A 23,646-nucleotide genomic window follows, 5' to 3' on the forward strand; every position below is an offset into this window, starting at 1 on the left:
GCTTAACGTAATCGCAATGCGAGAAGCAATCAAATAAATAAATAAATGAAATGTAAAATTTAATTACAGTGAAAAAATGTGGGCGAAACGTGTGCGATAAATAAGAGCCCGAGATAGCGAAAGAAAGTGTCCAACTAGCAGTCTGCTAACAAGGCGCTGTCGATGTCCGCCAGCTAGCCAAGTGCAGAGACATCCTACGATCGAAACGAGCTAACGTTACAGTAGAACACCCCCTCCTTTTTCCCCTCAAACAATCGAAAAGCCGGCAAGACGACGTCCAAGAAGAAGCAGTCGCAGCCGACGCGGCCGAAGACGAGCAGCATGTTCAAGTGCATTCCCATCTTCAAGGGCTGCAACCGGCAGGTGGAGTTCGTGGACAAGCGCCACTGCTCCCTGCCGCAGGTGCCCGAGGAGATCCTCCGGTACTCCCGTACGCTGGAGGAGCTCTTCCTGGACGCCAACCACATCCGGGACTTGCCCAAGGTGAGTGCGAAGCTAAGGAATCCTTGAAAATGAACTGGACAAAACGACCGAGGACACTGACATTGGGTTAAAAGCATTCATTTCATTAACAAATATAAAAAAAACTTTGAAGAAGAATCCTTTCATGGATTTCTTGCTAACCAGTTCTAAAAACATGAGCACATTTGACCACAAATCGAATGTTTACTTCAATGCAATGAATAACAGAAAAGTTTATTAGGTCTTGAAAAATTAATGATTCATGTCGAAAAATAGTCATTCGAAAAAAACAAGACATTCCATTGTATGCAAAATAATTACCAATCATAAAAAATGAAATCAACGAGAGATAAAGAAACATTATTTTGTATATTATTGTTTAGGATTTTATCTGTATGAGTTGGGAGAAATTTGGCTAAGAAAAAAGAAGAGAGAAGTTGGGATCAGAAAAAGTGGTCCCGGGAAAATCAACCTGCGCTGACTGACTGACTTCAATGAATCTCAACTTTTGGTGCAAAACCGTAAATGTCATAGTTCAAAGTGCGTGGGAAATTGAATAAACGCCGTGGAGTCAGGTTCGCTTCAAAAAAGGAAAACCTACATAAGATAGTGGGCGGCAAATGAAAATGAAATATTAATAGATACAGTGTTTGTTTGTGCTAAAGTATAGAGATACATACAGTGTTCAAAAGTCTCACGTATTACCTTTTGTTTTATTTGAAATATTCAAATTACAATGCAAACAAGCCCACAATCCCGATCAATTTCCAAGCAACATGACGGCCTCCTGGAAATATGCTCATAAATGCCAATGTACCAATAGGTTGAACATTCCGATAGGATTGTTTGATCTGCTCAAACCACTCACTTTTATCTGTTTAACAACTTTGAACAACGGCCTTGTCTGGCGGCGATGACGATGACGATGGCGATGGCTTTACGTTGGCAAACTTGTCCCACCGAATGGCCTGGTCCTAAGCTCAAGGGGTTGATGGCTGGGCACGTAATTTGCATCCCCGGGTGCGTTGACCCCGCCCAGGGCCATTCCCCCCTATTCCTCCTTGTACAGCGTCTTGTATAGCTTTTATTTTTGTATTTTCCCCGTGAAAAGCCAGCAGTCAGGGCCATTCTCCTTTGGTCAGCTATCTGCTGGAGCATCTCGCCGTTTACCATTTACCAAGACAACAATTACGAGAAAAGAAGAAGTTTCCCTCGCCCGAGAGCGGAAGTCTTTAATTAATGGGGCGGGGGAAAAAAAGGGGGGAATGAATGGCCAAGTGGGCAGCACTCACTGCCTTTTTCTTTGGCAGCAGTGCAGCAGCCATCATAATGGAGAGCATAGCTGCATAATTGAATCTGCAATTACGCAACTGGCGATCAAAGCTCTCCGCCAAGAGCTGCATTCTAATTAGTGGCCAAGTGCCCCCGATAATGGCCACATAAATTGGGTGTGGTCGCTTTTCCAAATAATTCGTCATCTTCTTCTTCTGTTTCGTTGACCGGTGAATAATTCTGTCGTTGTTGTTTATTTGGTTTTGCCAGCGGTCTTCCGCCACGATTGCAGCTGGTAAATAAACAAGTAAACAAGCCAGCAGCAGTCGGGGCATAAACATTAGTGCTAGCTCGTTGACATAGCAACAAGTTGTGGGCGGAGGCAAATAGATAGCTCGCTGCCTGCAGTTGCAACTGCAATTCATTTGCGGTCAGCTCGCAGAGGCCTTCTTGGAGTTTTCCCACTGATTTCCCCCTAGCATTTGCATCAACCGCACTCACTAATGAACTTCTAATGCAAATGCAGAGCGCTCTTCCAGCTTTCATTGGGGCAGCCACATTTTGCAACATGTGGCAGCAACTACATGTTGCTCTGGGCAGCAACTACAATGGTCTAGTCTGCCATATAATGATGATGTTCTGGCGGCAAGCTAGTTCGAATGCCAAGCAAAATGACAGCAGCGGATGTGATTGTTGCTTCAGTTTAGCTTCTGCTGATGGAATCGCTATGCTCAACCCTTTCTGGATTGTTGAGAGCGGTACACAATTTCCGCGTTGTCATGGCATCGACGATTGGGGAGGGTACACGGCGAAAAAGGGATATTAAATCGAGATGAATGGCCCATAACTCGATTGAAAGAGGTTCCGGGCAGTTTGGAAAGCTTGTCTAGTGTGTCGTAAACATTACCCACATCTTAATCCCAACTATAACTAACTGAGAATCTATTCAGGAAGGAGTCACTTCTATACGATATTTCTCCTTTTTCAAACAATTAAATCTATTTGATTTTAGTAGTGTACTCGCAAACTGTCTTCCTCAATTGAATGGTTGCTAACTCGGCGACAATCTGCCTCAATCTGCGACCATTCGGTTTGCCTTCATCGGATGAAGTTGGCTGGCTGGCAATTGAATGGGAAAATGCTGTTTTGCATTTAGCATTTTGCACAATCATTTAATGGTGCTCACTCCGCTCATCGCTGCTTCTAAGCTTCCTCACTATAATTGGTACTTTGCATTATGCAACTGCTCGATTTGTGGCTCTACCCCGCTGAGATACCACCGTGTAGCGTGTGGAACCTACCCCAAGGAAACGACTCGGCCGAGAAATTGGCTTCTTCAGTGCATACTAGCCACCCGAAATCCCACCCTCCCATTCACAGTCACCGGCAACCGCTGGCCCCATTCATTTGGGCCAATTAGTCACGCTCGAAGATAAGATACCGAGTAATCACCTTATCGCCTGGCATTGCCCCAATGGGCCTGAGGTTCAACCTGCTTAGCAGACCGCCCGCCCGCCCGCCTACCACCCACACCTCCTTCTTTTCGTTGGCTTTGGCTGGCTTTCGAAACCTGAAGCGGAGCAGGTGCCTTTTATTGTTGGTGGCCGGATGGCGGGGGAGTGGAGGGGCTCTTGTGAAAACTTAACCGGCAGTCTGGCGATTGAACACACACAAAGAAAAAAGCCAGAGCAGTGGCAATGACATCATTTGGTAGTAATCGCGCGTACCTGACACAGCGAACTCGACAACGGCTACGAAAACAGTCAGCAAGAATCTAAAATGGCGGTCGGCTTTTAGTGAGTTTGGCTAAGTGAATGCTACTCACTCACTACTTGCCGCACAACTTGGCTCAACACCTGCTGGCCATCCCCAGAAAATGAAAAAGAAGTACATAGCGAAACAACGATTTGGCAACATTTTCGGTCATCAGTATGTCTAAAGATACTGTTAAACTATACATTACTTTTAGTTTGTTGGCTGGCTTAGCCAGCTGAAATATTGTCAAAAAACTGATATATTTTAAAAGTACTTATATAAAGATAGCTGAACTACCACAACATAACTCTATCATGACTTAAAAAAGCAAATGGACTAAGATGAAAAGCACGAGGAATATAAACTTAGTTTAACAGCTATTCCAAAGAATTTAATCAACTAATGCCAACTTAGATAAAGCCATTCTAAGCAAGACAATCAATTGTTTCTGCCACCTATTTCGATGAAGTGCATTTCCAATTTAACTGCAGTTATCTTTTAGCCCCGAGACGAACTGTACCTCACTTGTGGAATTTTTCATTCGATTTATTCCGAGTTTTTCATTTCGTTTTCGTTACACTAAGCCAACTCAAGTCAACTCAACGCAACGCTCGTCTCTCGCATTCCCCAGCGTCCACAGCTTACCACTTTTATTCTAGCCACTACTGACTGAGCTTGAGCAAACCGGTTTGCCTATAAATAAATAAATGTTTTCCACTTAATTGTTTGTGAAGCCTTTTGTATCAAACATTGCGTCTGACCCACCGAGATACTGAAGAGACTGTCGAGAATTTCGGCTTGCAGCTGTTTAAAAAGTTATTTGGGCAAAACGCACTTATAAAGTGCGGTGATTGTGGTCCATGATTCGGCTAAGATGCAGCTGAGATTAATGGCGCTTGATACGCTTATTGCAGTATGCGCTGTATTTGCATCTAAAACAGATACTAAATTTCCCAAGCAGCTGTTTGGGAAACGAGGAGCGGTTGCTTAAGTGCTTTTCCGCTGACTAGCAGTTGGCACTGTTGTTGTTATTATTTTTTTTATCCGGTGGCTGCATCGTCTGCCGTTGGCCATAAAGAAAGTCGTCCGTTTGCTGGTTTGCCAGTTTGCTGGCTTGTTGGCATTGGCATGACAAATGCACCGGGGCGCACACAAACACTCACACTACGGGTCTGCAAATTGCGGATGGTTGGATAGAAAAATGAAGATGTACAGATTGGAACAGGCGCCCAGATACACGAAGCTAGACACTACAGCGATTCCAATACCGATTCCGATTCCGATTCCTTCTGCGGATGCCACTGGAGAAGCTCGCAAGCTCGTGTCTTGTTTGTTCGACGATTACACATATTTGTATATTTTTCGACTCCTCTGTTGCTGTTGCAGTGGCAAAGGCATCGGCAGCCATTTGTAGCCGCTGGCAGAGAAAGAAAAGGTTTTATTTTGAGCTAAATCTACATTGTATTTGTTATACATACATTACAAATACAATTTACAACTTTAGAACTCATTAACTACCAAGTTAAGTAGTTTGTTCTTATTTTTCAAATCTTTTGCTAACTTGCAAAGTGATTTTCCCTGTGTATTTTGAATCTCCAGTGCGGCGTGAAATACTAAACGTAGTCGCAGAGTCTTCAGTTCCAGCTCTGCACATAATTGCCGCTGTCTGTCTGTCCCTCCAGTCGGTGTTTTCTGTGTTGCTGGCTGTTCTAGCTCAGCTGCTTTCGGCGGCTGGTAGATGCGTCCGTTCAGATATATATCTGCGCCGAAAAATGTATCTAGAACCCGTTTCGTCGCGATTGTACGGCGTTTTCTGGGCGCCTAGTCATTTGCAACATGCACACACCACTTGCCAACTGCGACTATACGACCATGTGGATATATGTACATATGTATGGATATATGGCAGTGTGTGCGCTGTGTTGTGAGTGGGCCAGATACTTTTGGCTTTTCAGATTACACTTGCAGATACTACTGGGGCACATTAAAAAATTGCTGGCGGGCAGCGAAGCGCACATTTCCATACCCCCACACAGGTCATGGTTCAGTGCAGTTGCACTGGATTCTGGACCCTGGATTCCATTTTCCGGATTCCGGAGCCATCAGGGTCTATTAGGTTGGCTTTTAGGCAGCGCAAATTGGTTTTCCGCCCGGGCTTTTAACAATGGCAAATTGAATTGTTTTTGTTACAGCCGGTCGTCGCTGTGCGTCGGGGCTGAGATATGTAGTGGCCGGTCCAGAAATCGAATTATGCACATGACGATGATGATGCAGCTCAAACAGCCAGCAAGCAGCAACCAGCAACTTGTCTGCTCACTGTGATGCAACCTCGGAACCTCAGTTGCGAACTGCTGGCTCTGTTTTGGCCTGGCTAAAAGCCAGCCACCTACCGCCTGGCACTTGCTGTGCGCCTGCTCCGACTAGATACAATAGTAAAAGTGTGCTGCCCTGCCGAGTGAGTGAGTGAGTGAGTCTACCATATCTGTATCTATCTGTATGTGCGCTTGAGTGGCAGACAAACTGGTAGTACTCCATGGCTGGCACTCTGTACTCTGCACTCGTACTCATGGCTATATATGCCGGCCGGCAGACCGGCCGGTAATTTATGGCCAAGATACATACAACAAGCCCGAGTTGCAGCGTGGGCTTTTGTTGCTTGGTAGGTTGCTTGATAGGTTGGTTGGGTGGCAAAACCAAAAAAAAAAAAGTATCTTTTGTGACCAGCACTTGGCGAAAAGTTTACAATTCGCATTCATTTTTATTGTCGTCATGCCTTGTCCTCGTTTTTGTCTCTCGGCCATTCACCACCACCCCCTTTTTGGCCCCTTTGTGGGCCATTTTCATATGCAAGTTACGTTTTTTTTTTTTTGTATTTTTTTGGCCTGCCCGGACGGACTGTGCCTGCCTGCCTGTCTTCCTGCATTTTTTGCCCCTTTGTCGCTGACAGTTGCAACTTTTTGACGCATGATTTGTTGAAAGGCTTTTCGCTTTTTCTGCTTTTCTGTGCATAAACAGCAAACGGAATCTGGCCATTGTAGGTGGCCAAAAGCAATGCAGCTGACACTGATGGAGTCTAAGCCGCTTTGTCTTTAAAATAAAAGCCCCTTATGCATTGTTGCATCGGTTGCTGGTTTCTCTGACATTGACTTCCATGTGTAATACCTTAAGTGTGTTGTAGTGTAATAAAAAGTAACTACTAAAATAGATAATAGCACTATAATTATACGTTCGAAATAGCTTAGATACCACTGACATATGTCAGACCTTCTGGTACAAATTAAAAAGTTAGGGTTCTATAAATCATTTTGTTGTCTCTTAATCAAAATGGATTTATGGGTTGCCGTTCCCAAAATTCCTTTCGATTTGTATGACCGTAAATGCCCAAGAGCTAGTGTTTCTTGGCCGAGGTACGGAATTCGCTCGTTCAGTGCCCCAAAAAACTGGGTCAACAACTCCAGCACTTGGCCAGCACACCACCAGCCCTTCTATTGTCATATGGGGCAAACAAAGAACGCAGGAAAAAATCTGAAAAAAAGAAGGAAAATAGAAAGAATTTAATAAACTTTACGGACAGAACTACGAATTATTTTCATTATTCTGGTGGCGACTGCTCTTTGGGGCTCGGCCCAAAGTAAACTCAAGTAAAGAACCGAGCAACAATGGCCGATAAAAATCGAGCTGGCAGAACAAAAGCAGCGGCTGTTAACCTTGAGGTCTATGACTCAGTGAGTCAGTAGGGGGCGCAACTTTCTTTCGAGAGATGAGTACACTACTCCACATTGCAGGAAGGTCAGGGTATGGGTATTTTGTGTTTCATATTGTTGAGTGGGCTTCTTCCCTTCACTTTGGAAAGTTTCCGAGTGGAGTGCCAACATAATTTATTTCGAAATTCGAATCGAAGTCGTGATTTTCATAAATGAATTGTTGGCGACATGTCTTCTGTCTGTCTAGCTAACTGGCCGGGTCGAAAGGAAAGCTGCAAAGCTGGCCAAAATGGAGGATTCTAATGGTGAACTGACTGTTTGGACGGGTCACGGCACTAACAAATGACAACCCCCTAAAGATTTATGACCACGAAAACGAACTAACTGAGTTGCAATCCATTGGCTTTTGTTTGCAAAAGGCTCCCGAGTACGAGTCGTGCTGAGGTCTAAATCTTGTTTTTTTTCTCTTCTCCGTGCTTGCAGAATTTCTTCAGATTGCATCGCCTGAGAAAGCTGGGACTGAGTGACAATGAAATTGGCCGCCTGCCGCCGGATATACAAAACTTTGAAAATCTCGTCGAGCTCGACGTTTCACGCAATGGTAAGTACCAAGTATCCGCCTTCAAAAAAACGATGGAAAACTGCCCCATAAACATGCAACAAGTGCTCATGATGCTCTAAATGACATTGATGGACTATAGATTTGGAAAATGTGTAGATTTTGTTTTTCGGTTAGATGGACAGCACGTGTCCGTTGATTGCAGTGATTGAATGATTGAGTGACGGAAAAGGGGTGGCAGATCCATATATCCACATATCCATCGAGTGCCACATGCGATACCACTGATGTGGCAACAATTGCATATAATAATTGCATACGTGTCACTGATTGGAATGGGGTTTTATCTGCGGTTCGGATTGATGAGCCTGCAACTGAATCAGCATATCAAATGACGCATTCAGCTTTCCCCCATGTTGTGGCCTGACCAACCTAATTATGGAAAATGTGGAACTGTCGACCGAAGGTTTATTCATGATAGCCCTTCTTGCAAAACTAATTATATAAACTGTGCCAGATACATTTAATTAAATGGGGAAGTAAAACATTAAATGCGGTATAGATTATTAAATAATGAAACCCAAGAATATAAATGGGTAGAATTTGTGATCAATTACACTTACAGATTAAGTTGAAAGTTAAATTATTAAATCGCCTCAGGAACAGAAATCCCCGAACTTTTCAATTACCTAGTACCTTCCATAGTCATTTATTTCAGTAACAATATTGTTCACATTTTTTTCCAATTTAAGTGCTCTTCCTGTTCTTTTATCTTGTTAAATTGCTCTGTATTACAGACTTTCAGCGACTTTAAACTCAATTTAAGTGCAAACAATTGCATTGTCTTATCTCTCTTGGCGCATGCAACATCCGTATTGCCGCTGCTCTTTTCATGTTTTCCAACAAGTTGTTCCTCAAACAAAGACGATGCAGCTGGGCTTTTTAATAACTTTTCCCGAGCGAAACTTCTGCCGCATATATGCGGACATAAGCGCGCACCACCCGCAGAACCACCGACTCAATCAGCGGCATAACCCCACATACTCGTATATGCATTTTCCGCTCAAGCGAGCATAAATCCGTAAACAGAAACCCGTAATTGGAGTCAAGTGCAGCTCTTCAAGCGATGCGACGCATACGCATTTTAATAAATGGAAACAAAATATATAAGTATATACATATATTTTCAGAATAAGTAAATCAACTGCAGAGCAGACAAACCCCAAAATACCCATTCTCCGCCACTTGACAATATGCATATCCATGGCAACGCAACTGCTTACGAATACCGAACGACGAATCATTTTCATTCATTCACAGCCCCTGAAATAACATTATAGACAATGACGTCGACGGGGCGCTTCCCATTTCCGTCCAAAGGTTTCAGTTTCACTTGATCGCAAAACGAAATTCAGCAACTTTTCGAGGCTATCGCATAAATACACAAGGAAAAAAATATTTAAAATATAATTTTCAATTAAAATTCCTTTAAATAAACGTAGGAAACTCATTTTATAATGATCCAGAGTTATATATATATTAAATTGAGTTCTCTGTGCACTTGGCCAGGTTGACTGCACCCATTAACTGACTATTCGCTGATTTTAATATGACTTTTAGCGGGCTGTGTGTTTGGTTTACTACTTACTTTAGCTTGTTGTTTTGCTGATTGTGCAGTTTGCCGTTTATACACATGACCCACAAATGACCACAAACTTATAGCCCGGCTCGGCTCAGTTCGGCTCGGTCCAATCTCTACCAAGTGAATGGGTTCGAAGTGGTTCCAGTTTGGCATTGCTGTTGAAATCTGAGCTGGATTTTCCTGGCACCGGGTGAAAGGCCGCCCACGTTAGGATCGCTCGAGCTTATCCGCCAGGCAGGAATCGTTGATTAATGGTCGTTAAAGAGCGATAAGTCGATCAGCGAATTATTATAAGATCTCTTTCAGTGAGCATCATGCTTTCTATTTGCCAAGCGAGCATGTGGTTTATGTGTGGGTGGGAGGGTGTCGACTCCCTCGGGGAAAGCCTTTCACATTCAATTCCTGCGGCGTCTAAGTGCACATTTTATTGAACCCCATGGGCCAAAGCGGCGGCACAGGTGGTGTAAAAGTTTGCGTACCTTTCTATGTAATTTCCCAAGCACATTTTCTTATTGCCAATCGCAGGAAAATTGTATTTCTCAGCTTTGTGTGGGAGTTGCACTTCGCTGTTTTTTTTATATACAGCATTTTTCATTTTCATGTAGCACTTTTTGTATGCTGGCTCAAATTAGCCAGCTCGATTTTGTATGCGGCTGCTTTGCCAGCTGCAGTTTGCCACAACAATGGACGTTCTGGCCGCAAATTTTGCAAGTGCAACAGTGACACGGCAACACCAACAATAACAACACAACACAACAGCCAGAGCAACAACAAAAACAAAACCGGCTGCAACAACAAACACCCAAAACACTCGAGACCAACAACTGCACTTGACAATAGAATTTTGTACGCGACACTGGCATCGTGCATTTGCCACCCGCGCCTGCATTTTGTATGCAAGCGACGACGGCAATAATAACAATTCTAATAAAAACACAAATTCCCCTGGCTCTAGTGGATTTCTGTGGGTGTACTTGTTGTGTTTGCGTTTGTGGGTGCGTTTCTATGGACACAGCTGAGCGCAGAACAATAGCATCCGATCCGCACAGTGGCAGAATAAACAAAAACATACATTCGTGTATCTTAAAATATCTTTCAAAGACTGAAAATATGAAACTATCTATTTATTTCTTGTTTATAACAAATGTAAAGTAAACTACTAGTTACTAGTTACTACATTTACAAATAGTTTATTAAACCTAGGCACTAATTAATTCAATCATTTTAATTGATAATTAATTGAGAGGGGTTGCTATAAATGCGCCCACCACTGTGCACTCAAGTACAGGTGTCATTGTTGGTAGTCGCTAGTTTTGCACGTAAATCATTATGACAAGTTGACCCGCTTACGAAAGGTAAAGCTAAAAGGGCTCAGTCGACGCCGCCGCCAGCTGATATACTATTTTTCACCTTTTTTTTGTAACAACCTGCTAATTGTTTGTTTATTTGCTTATTGCGTTTTCTATTTCAACGCCATATATCTGGCATATATATTCGCAATTCGCTTGCACTGCAGTTTTTTCCGTTTATGGAGAGCTGCTTTCATGCCGTGTTTTGTTTATTAAGTAACCAAACCAAAATTCATGTTTTCTCGAAGCCCCCAAATGCGGTGCTGTTGCCAAGCCTGGTTTATTTGTGTGATTTTGTTATTTTTGTTGGCTAGCAGCGAAAAAAAATAAACAATAGAATTGTGAGAATTTGTCGCTGGACTCTAATTTTTGCAATGGAATGTCGCCGCGATTTGACTCGGTTTGTTGAGGCGTACAAATTGCAGTGCCTGCTACAATATAAAATGTGAATTTTCCCGATTTATTCAGCTGGAATTTCTCCCAAACATTTGTTTTCTACTTAGTTATTAGAGTGGAAGTACAGACATATACTGCCTGCTTTTCAATCAGCTTTTTAGCTGATTTTCCCTGCTGGGCAACACTATTTGCCCAAAAGCTGATTGGAAACCATTGTAGGAATGCCCCAAAACTCAAACACAAACTCAATTAAATGCTATTTGAAAGTCATGCCCTTAGGCCCTTGTTTCCCCCCCCTTCCTTGCATTTCTCCCACAAAATGTGTGTCATCTTTCCTGCTCTGGCTGTTTCTTACACTATGTACATGTTGCAATTGGGGCGTCAACTGGGTCAAAGTTAAAGTGCACGCAAAACACAAAAAAAAGAAACTAAATAAATATATAAAAAAAATAAAAAACAAATCGCGGCGCCTCTGTTCGAGTGGCGTGCTCATTTTGTTGTTCTTGGGGGTCCCCAGGTTCCAAGTGCAGTCACTTTCACACACACAGTTTGGGCACAAGTACGAGAAAAATAAGCCGGAGACGACCCTGTAGAAGGCATCAAAAGAACGATGTGCACTGGGAGAAAAACCCAATTCCAAACATAAGATATGTACTCCTAACTTTACTTCAATTTCCTGTCATATTAGCATGCTCTTCTGAAAATTAAAGTTACTCATACCTTTTTCTTCTATTTACCAATTTTCAAATTTTTTTTTGTAAGTGTAAGCTGAAAGAATTAGCAAGAATGGCAAGCGATGGCTGGGAGGGGGAGGAAGACGAATCGGGGGCAGCGAGAACAAAGGCAAAAATCAAAGCTTTGTCGTGGTCTTGGACGAGCAGCTGGCCATTAGAGTCCATGACTTTGTAGGAAGTTCGCCAAACAGCGATTGTTGTTGGCCCAAAGTCAAAGCGGGCCGATAGAGACCGCCAAGTGATGGGAACATTTCAATGTACTCTAAACAAACAAACAAATTGAAGAGTGTCGGACTGACTGACTGACTGACGGACAGTCCGTCGGAGGTGGAGAAGGAATTGTATAATTAATAGCATTAAACAAAAACTAAATCAAAATGTCAGGAGGGGAAAAATCAGCGCAAATTGAAAAATCATTTCTTCTCACGTCGGCCCATTTTATTCAATACTGTCGATTTGCTCGCTGCCCTCTGCTCTCCAACCCATTCCATCCAATTCCCATTCCCATGCCCATGCCCAGCCCCCAATCCGATTTATTTCGATCGTGTCGGTCTCTGGAGCCCATTGACGTCACGAGGGGATGAGCAATTAAAAACTACTCGGCCAGCAGGCAGCCATCCAACGAGCTTGTACAAACAACAAATCAAAAGTGAATCCCCTCGCCTTGGCAACAGCGATCGGCCAACAGAATTGAGTTGGCGAAAAGCATAAAACAACAAACATAAATGTGGCAAACAAATCAGTGGGAGGGTGCCACGTACATTCATATGTACATAAATGCTGTACAAATGTTTCGACTTTGCATTTATGTTATATATAGTACAAAGTTTCAAATGCGAAGAAGATTAACATGTTAATTGGTTAATAATTGTGCATTAATGTTTGCCAAACCAATAAAGCTTATCTAGAGTATTAAATGCACGCATTAATTGGCAATTAGTAAACAGATAATCCTCCATATAATTATGTTGCCAAATGCACTTACGTTTGCCAGGGAAAAAAGTCTTTTTCTACTAGTTCAACAGCTAATTGCAGGGATTACGCAGGCAATTAGTTAATTGAAAATATATATTCACCGAGTGTCGCAGGTGGCCAAAGGTTATGGCTGGATTGTGATTAAATTAGGAGCAGCGGAAAATTGATTACCAAGTGACTTGGTGCTTGGGAAACCCATCGCAGGCTTAAAATGTCAATTGCAGATGTGCTCAATCTGTGGAGTGAATGTTTTTTCGGTGCGGACGCATCTGTGTTCGTCTTGTCGCGGGGGCTTTTCCTAAACTTGTTGCCTGCCTAACGAGCGTAAAACAGTCATTAAATCCACCCAGCCAGCCACCAACAGTTCAAATGCCTGAGGCTCTTTGTTTGCTTGCTAATTGAATCTGAATTAAAGGCCTTAGTCAAATACACTTCATATGCGCTCGTTAATTCCGTTTTTAATGCACTTTAAAGGCACCTGTTGCGCTTAGAAATCGTTGTTGCCTTCTCTCCCATCATCATCATTATAGTCGCATCTTTTGCCACAATTAAGAGTCATTTACTTATCACAATCTGAACAGCACCTCCCCCTCTTCTTAGCCCGCTTCATCTCATCTCATCTGATCCGAGCTCAGTGCAGGTTCAGCTTCTGCAGGCGATGTGGCAATCATCCCGGGGTGCCATCAGTGATGGAAACTTGCAGATTACTTAAGTTTAGCTAGCAAATTTAATAGGTGGTAGCTAAACTATGGTTTTTAACAAGCATGTATTTATGGTAACAATGATGTAGTGCTGGTAATTTAGTTAGTGATAATAGAAAGTGGCTCTTTCTTGAAAGTATTCCTTTCGAAAAGGAATAAAAATTTAACTGATTTTGACTGAGGAAAAAGTTAAAGTTTGCTGTGTGCTGATTGAACCTGCGGGGAGATACAAGTTGCATAATCTTAGATGCAATCATTTAACTTAGACACCTTTAACTAGCCAATGGGGACTATAAAATAGCTGAAACGGCTGCACAGAAGTGGCGATGGCTTTACCCTTGGCTCTGCCACCAAAGACGACGCTCAGGTTGAACGAGAATTGTGGTGGCGGAAAGCCATTTTCCCTGTTGACGCTTAGGGATTTGCTCTCAACAATGGCAGCCATAAAATTGCAGGGAAGTCGGGATGACGGGATGTCGGGATGGCGATGGCGGTGACAACAAGGACTTGGCATGGCATGGCATGGCGCCCCAACTAACCGGTCCTGGAGAGAGGGAACCTTTTCATCATTTTGGATGCATGCAATAAGCGAAATGGCAACGTGCCATGGCAACTCATAACGACGGATGCCGAGTGCTGGGGATTAAAACGTAACCGAGCCATTGAATCGGGATTCCACATTTTCCCAATGATGCAAGGCAAATTGAAAGGCCCTGGGATGGGGAGTTTTTCTTCTTATTTTCTTTTTCTCCTCGCTGCTTTCTAGGGCTTGTGAAATATGCATCCTCGACATCATCTTCATTAAGTGCAGTTCGCATTTGAGGAAGATGATGTATGGCGGTGACCTCGATAGCAACACCTCCCACTTTTCTGTCTGGGTCGCCTTGATATACTCTGACAAATCATTTCACATTTCAGATTCACATTTAACGCAGCGTGCTCTTAAAATTTTTGCTCGTTCAATGACATTGAAAAGAATTTTCATATGTGTACTTTTTTTGCCGCCCCGATTTGCGATGTCGTCGTTGTTTGCTGACGTTTCACATGGCTTGTTTTATTTTTGATGCCTTTATTTCAGTGATTTTTCTTTTTGTTATATATGTACATATGTATAAATATGTTCCTGGCACAGTTCTTCTTCATTGATCTTGTCTGGTTTGTTGAAATTTATAAGCGCTTTAAAATGCAAAAATCGCTACCGCATTGTTCCCGAATTGAGCGCTCTCACTTCATAACGATAAAATGTGATAAACAAATTAAATACATTTTGTGGGCATTTTCCGTTTCTTTGAAGGGCGCCGCCGCGCCTTTATTGCATAATTGCACAAATTGATTACAATTCCGGACGCTATTTTCCAACTGTGCCGGCACACCCAGCATTTCCTCTAATTTCCCGTCTCCAAATGAGTTTCCAAATGTGGGCCCCAAAAGTGTGTCCCAATTCGTGTTCCATGTTCCATGTTTGTGTCTGTATGTGTTAAAGGTCAACGAATTGTTTGTCACCGCCGTTGATCTAATGACCGCCAACTGTGCGGCGCACAGCTGAGCATCTTGTGCTGTTTTGTGTGGCACAGCCATATGTTTCCAATTGCCTTCGTGTGGATGTGGATTGTTCCTGCGTTCCGAGATGGGCGAGGTAGGAAAAGCGCCTTGCTGCGTCCATTTGTCTGCAAGTGGCGGGATCCAATTTTGAGTGTTTTGCTTGACGGATTGACGGATGTGTGGGGCTGCTGCTGTTTTTGCTGCGCCAAAAGCTTTTAGGCCTTCAAAAGAGCGCGAGCAGATTGCCAAGGATCGTGGTGCAAAATGGCAAAGACAGTTGAACTTCAATAACTGGGACACTACTGCAAATGCAAATTAGCCCTACTATATAACTTAGTTGGGATCCATTTCCTTCTTAATTCTAATAAATTTGATTTGAACATAAATCTTTGAGACAAGTTGATAAAGCGAAAACACAATGCTTTCCTACACAGCAGTTGGTGTTTCAAGTTGTTCAACTGTAGTATCTATAATTGGCCAGCACATTCAAGGCCATGAACAAGGTCTGCTGCCATTGCACACAATGCAGTCGGGCTGCAAAAACATAAAGATAAATGTCGGTTTATATATTTTTATATAATTTTTAATTAAAGACTGCCGCAGCAGCAGCTCTTGCTCGGGCTGCAGCAATCTGGTTGTGTGTCTGTGTGGCAATATGGCAATGTGGCAAGTAGCAATGCAGTTGCAAATAAATAGCTTATCGGCAACCTGCCACAACTGGTGACATTCCCAGTAAAATGGGGGTCTATGCCTGGCCACATCCGCCGATTGCCACGAGGCCACAGCCTCGCTTCTCCTGCCATTGTGTGTGGGCCACACAACTCGAGCATGTCCTGCCTGCAGGACACCAGCACACCAGCACACATTTCCCCCCGTCATTTCCGTCATGTTGTTGTGCTAGCTGGCTGGCCTGTCGCGTCGAGTTCGCGTTGCGGGTCAGTCCCACGTGTCGTATTAGTTGGATTGAATGTGGACACATGGGGCAAGTCAGCCCGCATTGACCGATGACGATGTTTCGTTTGGTTTGGTTTCGTTTCGTTTCGTATCGTTGCTGTTTCGTTCTTTTCTTCTGGCTTTTCCGGGGGTGTACAAGTGTTTTCCCCCATGTATCTGGGTCAATTTAAACAGTGCTGAAAAGGCTTGAGGCCATCCCACACCTACTGCCACCTGTCGTTTTGCTTTTGCTGCCAGTTATGTGGCTTTTATACGAGGCTCTCGTGGAAAAGCTTTTGTGGGCGTGCTGGTAAACAGCGCACACATACATGTTTACCTCCTGTTTTCCCATTTCCCGGGTCCTTTGCGTGCGCATTTCCGCTTTGGCAGCTCGAAAAATTTATTCGATCAACAAGTTTCGTTTGTCATTTTACGCTTCGTCTCGCTCTATCAGCGCAGGGACAAACAACAATAACGAAAACCTTGGCCAAAAGAGGTGGAAAATCCGCTCTATATACGTATATGCAAAACTTAATAGTTTTTCACAACAAAACTGCCAGACTGCGCAATGAAAATCGTTCGCTTTAAGAGCGAAAAACTGAATTGATAGACAGTGACAAGGCCATATGCGGAAATCTCTCGCTCGGTGGGTCTCATGGAATATTTATAGCAAATTTATTAATATATTAACGCGGCCCTTTGGAGCAATTCATGCGTGAGCAAGTCAATCAGCCGAGCAGATAGAAATGTGTAACCCGATAACCAACGAGCTTGCCTTTGGCTCTGGCTCATTGAAAAGCCATAACAGCAATCAGTAAACAATATGTTTTCCCTTCTTCCCTTTTTTTGTTCCAGATATACCCGACATTCCCGACGATATCAAGCATCTGCAGAGCCTGCAGGTGGCCGATTTCAGTTCGAACCCGATACCCAAGTTGCCCTCGGGCTTCTCCCAGCTAAAGAACCTGACCGTCCTGGGCCTCAACGACATGTCGCTCACCACATTGCCAGCGGATTTTGGCAGCCTGACTCAATTGGAATCCCTGGAGCTTCGCGAGAATCTGCTCAAGCACCTGCCCGAGACAATAAGCCAGCTGACGAAGCTGAAGCGTCTGGATCTGGGCGACAACGAGATCGAGGATCTGCCACCCTATCTGGGTTATCTGCCGGGTCTGCACGAGCTTTGGCTGGATCACAATCAGCTGCAGCGATTGCCGCCAGAGCTGGGACTCCTGACCAAACTGACCTACCTCGATGTCTCCGAAAATCGACTGGAGGAGCTGCCCAACGAGATCAGCGGACTGGTCAGCCTGACGGACCTCGATCTGGCCCAGAATCTGCTCGAGGCACTGCCCGATGGCATTGCCAAGCTGAGCAGACTGACCATCCTGAAGTTGGATCAGAATCGATTGCAGCGGTTGAACGATACGCTCGGAAAGTGAGTAATATAGTTTTTGATTTTAGATATAGTAGAAGCCAAATTAAATCGTGTAATTGGAAGTTCTTGAAATGCAAAGTCCACATAGTTCAGTTTTTTAGTTCATAACGTTTGCTTATCTTATCGTGGTTCTACCACAATATCTGCCAGGCCCAAACAAAATACTTGTTTATATTTAAAAATAGAAACGCTTTCTTCGATACAGTTTTTTGCAAACAAATATTTGAACCTAATTATGTATCTTACATTCCATTTAACTAAACTATCTTATTCATTTGCATCCTTTGCTATAGCTGCGAGAACATGCAGGAGCTGATTCTGACCGAGAACTTTCTCTCCGAGCTGCCCGCCTCCATTGGCCAGATGACCAAGTTGAGCAATCTGAACGTGGATCGCAATGCCCTGGAGTACCTGCCCCTGGAGATTGGCCAGTGTGCCAATCTGGGCGTGCTGAGTCTGCGGGACAACAAGCTGAAGAAGCTGCCGCCGGAGCTGGGCAACTGCACCGTGCTGCATGTGCTCGATGTGAGCGGGAATCAGTTGCTGTATCTGCCCTACTCGCTGGTCAATCTGCAGCTGAAGGCCGTCTGGCTGTCGGAGAATCAGTCGCAGCCGCTGCTCACCTTTCAGCCGGACACGGATGCGGAGACGGGCGAACAGGTGTTGTCTTGCTATCTGCTGCCCCAGCAGGAATACCAGCCAATTACCCCAGGTAAGTTTGGATGAGTCAGCACAGAGCTGTATGAATTGCCCTGTGGTTTAACCCACCCAGTGGTTAAAGGTTGCTCCACATTTGGCGCTGTCTGCTCGCGTTGGGCCAAATTTGGCCAAGTTATGTGCCCTTATCAGCACCTGACATAGATTCCACAATACCCCCAGCCCCCGTATCGTTGTGCAATATCTTCCATCTATGCTCGCATTTCCGCGATAAGATAAACCGCGCAAACTGAGCAAACATCGCCAACAAACGAGCGCTATCCAAGCTCTGTACGTTGTATACCTTTTTCAATCTTATTGGGTGAACCAAAATAAATATACAAAGCAAATCTTTAAAATTCAATTCAATTCAATGTTATTCTCCCAGCAAGTTTTCACCTATATTTGTGACTAAATTTATCTTCTAACCGTGCTTCGGCCAGAGCACTTTTTCCATAATTCTGTTCTAAACTGATTTCGATTATTTTCTTTGCATTCTGCCACGTCACGCGCTCCTTCCAACATTTGCACTCCACTCACCACTCTATTTTATGTTCATCCAATCCAATCGAATCCAAAAGACTATCCACCCATGACGCTTTATAGATCAAGCGAAAAATTTGATTCGACGGAATTCTTCAGTTATCAGCAAAAAGGTTTGCGTTCAGTATTACCTTCTTTGTCAGTATCAATACACGCTATATCTGCCTTGTACAGTTAACAAGTCTATATAGTAGAGTTGCTCGTTTTGGTTTAATGAACTAGTTATGCTAGAAATTATTTTTAAATTCAATTGTTATCAGTTTAAACTCTACTATATTGGCCACATTCATACTTGAAGCATGACCGCTCAGCATTTGCATGCCCGCTTTGTTGTGAATGTGAAATTTAGAACTCATACTTTAATGCTTTCTGATTACGAATGTTTTTTTTTTTTCATTAGAAAGTTAACTAGTTCCGAATAACGAACCGAACAAGACCTAATAATGATCTAATGGCATACCACACCTAAACAATCTTTCTAACACCCATTCCGGTTGATATTTTAACCACTACAACGCTGTTCACTTGGATTCTTTGCGCCATCGCAGCTCCACAACGCTTTTGGTTTTTGAAACGCATCTTGGTCTGGCCAAAAGCCAGTCAGCATTGACAATGCCTGTGTTGAGTGTTTGAAACAAAAACACTAACCGGTTTTCCCCAACACCAGAAGAAAATGACGTCATGACAACAAGTTGTTGTTTTTTCGTGTTTTTTTTTTTTGTTTTTCTTATAAGTTGGGTGTCTCAGGACCGGGCGTTGGCTGGAAAACATGAATATATATGTTTTCTATATAGTGACTGAGAATACTCTCACACACGCAACGTATCGCGATGTATGATAAAAGTGTGTTCGATTTGGCTTGTTTGATTTGATTATGTTATTATTTTGTGTTTATATTCCATTCATTTGACGGCCCATGCGTGTTTCACATCGCTGATCAGTGCCGTTTTTTGCCGTTGGTTCCCACAGCCTGGAAAAAAACCACTTGGCGGACTGGGGAATGGCCAGCGATTGGGATCTATTTTGCCCCCGAATTGAGCAGTCTTAGCTGCCCACCAGTGGCAGCATGCCAGATCAAAGCGGTCAAATAGACGATTTGTTTGTTTTTGCCTGCGAGTAGCAAGATCGATTGCCGTTTCATCTTCCGACTCAACCATAATCTTTCCAGGCAAATATCCATAGTATAAAGCCCTGCCATTTGTGGCACTTGAGTGATGTCAACGCTTGTGACGTCGTATGGGCAAGGAGTGGCGCTTTTCAAAAAAAAAACTGGGGCAAGATCGCCGAGAAATGTAATTATGTGTATGACGCTGCGTTGGTTAATAATATTAATCGCCTGGCTTGTTGCGATGTGCTACGTGTGTGTATGCCACCAAAACTAACTGTTGATTAATGGCCTAATGGCCTGTCACAGGGGCTACAGTAGAACCTGGCTGGGTTGAATTCTTGAATACGAAAAAACCCGTTTGAATTGCCGAATACCGTCAGTGAACTCTTTACAACTCCCTTAGCTTTTATAGTTCAAAATGCGAATAAATTGGATACATTAATACCTGTAGATATGTAAATTTGCTGGCCTAGATCTCAATTCGTTTATCGCCAGTCTTCACTGTGACATTCACTGATTGAGTGCCGCATGATTCAACCTGTATTTGTTGTTACCAATGTTGCTATTGTGGTTTCGGTTCTGTGGCGTAGTTGCTTCCCAATCGAAATGAATGTATAAGTAGATATTGTAACTGTTATTTGGCTTCGAAACAAGTTTTGGCCTATGCGATTGCCTATAAATAGCGAATATCATCAGCATATTTGGAGAACAACTTGTCTGGTAGCTTTGCAACCGATCAAGCGATCAATGGTCAATGACGGATTAAGTGGACACACAAATAACACACATAACTCAACCAATTTGGACGGATGTGTGAATAGTTTCAAGATCACGTCGCCATTATTGTTTACCCGCACATCTTAGAGCCATGTAAGCTATGCTCAAATTATCCAATTAAAGTCATGGGACTCGGGCACGGAAAAACAAGAGGAAATAATTTTAAATGCGGGGCACCCGACACGAAATGGCCTCTTATTATTGTCATTGGCATTACAAGTCGTCTTCTATTTGCATAAATCTTCATCTTGGCGCTTACTTAACTCGGACTCCCCACTGTGGGGCCACTGAATTTGTTTGCCTATGCTAAAATCGGTAACGATTGTAAGTTACGACTGCGCCGGACATTCAGCAAGCGTGGATGTGGATGTGAATGTGGCTGTGGATGCAGCTACTTGGGCTCAGCCAGTGGCACTTCCTGCCTCGAAAAAGCGGTGATTTGCATTTGTTTATTGCCGCAACAGCCATCCATCCCCTGCACTTGCTGCGTAGATAGATTGATTGGCCGCCAGTGGCTTTGGTTCGGGGGTTTTGGAATCTGAGATTCTCGGGTGGTGGGGAGCACTGATTGCCTGCCTGCCTGCCCCCACATGTTGCAACTTTTATGTTGTTTACCCGTGATTGTGGTGTGAAAAATTTACGGCGCGCACACTTCTCATAAGCACTTGATGGATTAGGCAGTGGACTCGGTTGGTCCAGCAGACCTGGCGAATCTGGCCAAAATGTTTACGCTGCGGCGTCCAAAAATAGTGGTTTGCCTGCTCGTAGTTTTAATGTGTGGTTTATTTATTGATTTGTGCAAAACCAAAAGCGTAGACCATTAAACGTTTTGAATATAAGTCCGTTTGTATATAATAAATATCGTTGTATACATATATTTCATATGTATTATATGTATGTACATAAATATATATCTCCCAACTACGTATTAAAAGTGTGTGCATGGGCATGCAGTTCACTAATCCAAAGCCATTTTGAACCCCACAAAACACCTCGTTGCACTGTTGATTTATATGCTAATGGAATTCGTTTGATTTGCCCCTGAAACAGCCCGTGACCTGGAATCCGATTCGGAGCCGTTCGAGGAGCGCGAACCGTCGCGCACCGTGGTTAAGTTCTCGGAGGAGGCCACCCAGGAGAAGGACACGCCCTTCGTGCGCCAGAACACGCCGCATCCCAAGGATCTCAAGGCCAAGGCGCAGAAGCTGAAGGTGGAGCGCAGTCGGAACGAGGAGCATGCCAATCTGGTCACCCTTCCGGAGGAGGTGAGTTCTGGTCCTAAATACGATTCAAATGCCAAGCTTCTGCTGTGTTTCCATCGATAGGCATTTAAGCATTTTCCACCGCAAATATACGAATGCTTTCATACGTTGTCATGCTTTTTTGGCTGTATACTAATCCTAAAATTAAGCCTAGATGCTAAGTAGCTTGAGTAGTAATAGACCAAAACTAACTGGGTTTATTATAGAATTATACATTTTTAAACAATTAAGATTAGATTGTAACTTACACACATTTTACAGATTGCCTTGTGTAGAATTGAATTTTACTCACTTTGGTCGAGGAACTGTAGAGTGCCATGTAGAGTCAAGTAAATAAAAATGTCCCTTTTCTTCTCCAGAACGGCACCAAGTTAGCCGAGACCCCAACCGAGACCCGAACCGTTGCAAACAATCACCAACAGCAGGCACACCCAGTGCAGCAACCGATCGTTGGTGTAAATTCCAAGCAACCAGTGGTTGTGGGTGTAGTCACTCCAACCACGACGACAGTCGCCCCAACCGGCGTACAGGGTGGCTCAGAGGGAGCCAGCTCCACCGCCAACAATGTGAAGGCGGCAACAGCAGCTGTGGTGGCTGAATTAGCAGCCACTGTTGGTGGAGGTGATGAGGTCCTGGATGATGACGAGCAGGAGGATGAGTTTGTAAGTTTTAAGATGGGTAAATAAAACATTTCCTTCTACAACCCTTAAATCTCCATCTTAGGAATCCGATCGCCGCGTGGGTTTTCAAGTGGAGGGCGAAGATGATGACTTTTACAAGAGGCCACCCAAATTACACAGAAGGTAAGGAAATTAAATCCAATAAATCGAATCTAAATTGTTATTGAAAGATAACATCTATCTGTTCTATTCGCCAATAATAATATAATACTATATAATTTCTTACTTAGGGATACTCCGCACCACCTGAAGAATAAGCGTGTCCAGCATTTAACCGACAAGCAAGCCAGTGAAATCTTGGCCAATGCCCTAGCCACCCAGGAGCGGAACGATACCACACCGCAGCACTCGCTGTCCGGCAAAGTGACATCACCAATTGAGGAGGAGGAGCAGCTGGAGGTAGAGCAGGAGCAGCAACAGCAGCAGCATCCCTTCGACTCCTCGCTCTCGCCCATTTCGGCTGGGAAAACAGCAGAGGCTAGCACCGACCCAGGTAAATACCGAAATTGTTTCAATTAATTACATTTATATTGCTCTATCTCTGAGAACTGTGTCCAAAACAGCCAAAGAGCTTTGGGTGCTCGATATGAAAGTGGGCGGGCACTGGTAATTTTCACTCATTTGCCAACTGGGTGACCCGTAAGAGCAGACACTGAAGTGGAAACTTAATTGGCATCCTCTCGGACCACTTTTTAGATGCAAAATGAAACCACAAAGGGACCACCCATGCCGCTTCTTAATTGTTTCAGCTCTCCACACGCCAACCAAACATACATACACTCCACTCTTTTTTTTTTTTTTTTTGGGTCTATGCCTCATCAATGAGGCAGTACTTCCGACATAATTATATCAGCAGAAAAAAAAGAGAGGTTAATAGCAAGAGAGCCAAGTCGATTAAAAGCGCGTTATGCCAGCGGAATACTACAGGTGTAGAAACCGAGTTGGGCTTGTGAAATACACGCAACAGTTGAGCGTTAACATGGCCTATAAATAGGCAAGGCACGTAGTGTTTGCCTGCTTATCAGGTAACGATATCAGCTTGCAAAAGCTGATAAAAAAATGAGCAGAGATAGTGGAAAAACTGTGCAAACCTCACTCAAAACAGAGGGTAAACAAGC

The 23,646-nt window shown here is 43.6% G+C and overlaps 1 protein-coding gene across 31 annotated transcripts in view; it reads left to right on the plus strand.

Annotated features, from left to right (window-relative positions):
- Positions 1-23,646, plus strand: part of LOC6729749 (protein lap4) — a 59,881-nt gene that overhangs the window by 1,029 nt on the left and 35,206 nt on the right. For 21 of the 31 annotated variants that reach the window (XM_039295468.2, XM_039295467.2, XM_039295474.2 and 18 more), the window contains exons 2-10: positions 70-483; positions 7,677-7,794; positions 16,880-17,462; positions 17,756-18,174; positions 18,740-18,814; positions 21,637-21,851; positions 22,208-22,510; positions 22,572-22,651; positions 22,759-23,021. In XM_039295468.2, the coding sequence (XP_039151402.1) occupies positions 322-483; positions 7,677-7,794; positions 16,880-17,462; positions 17,756-18,174; positions 18,740-18,814; positions 21,637-21,851; positions 22,208-22,510; positions 22,572-22,651; positions 22,759-23,021 (2,218 nt within the window). In that variant the 5' untranslated portion in view covers positions 70-321. The remainder of the gene's footprint in view (positions 1-69; positions 484-7,676; positions 7,795-16,879; positions 17,463-17,755; positions 18,175-18,739; positions 18,815-21,636; positions 21,852-22,207; positions 22,511-22,571; positions 22,652-22,758; positions 23,022-23,646) is intronic. The other 10 variants (XM_039295469.2, XM_039295483.2, XM_016177618.3 and 7 more) reach the window with 1 other exon arrangement.

The sequence above is a fragment of the Drosophila simulans genome, chromosome 3R (assembly GCF_016746395.2).
Source record: "Drosophila simulans strain w501 chromosome 3R, Prin_Dsim_3.1, whole genome shotgun sequence".
Classification (NCBI taxonomy): Eukaryota; Metazoa; Arthropoda; class Insecta; order Diptera; family Drosophilidae; genus Drosophila; species Drosophila simulans.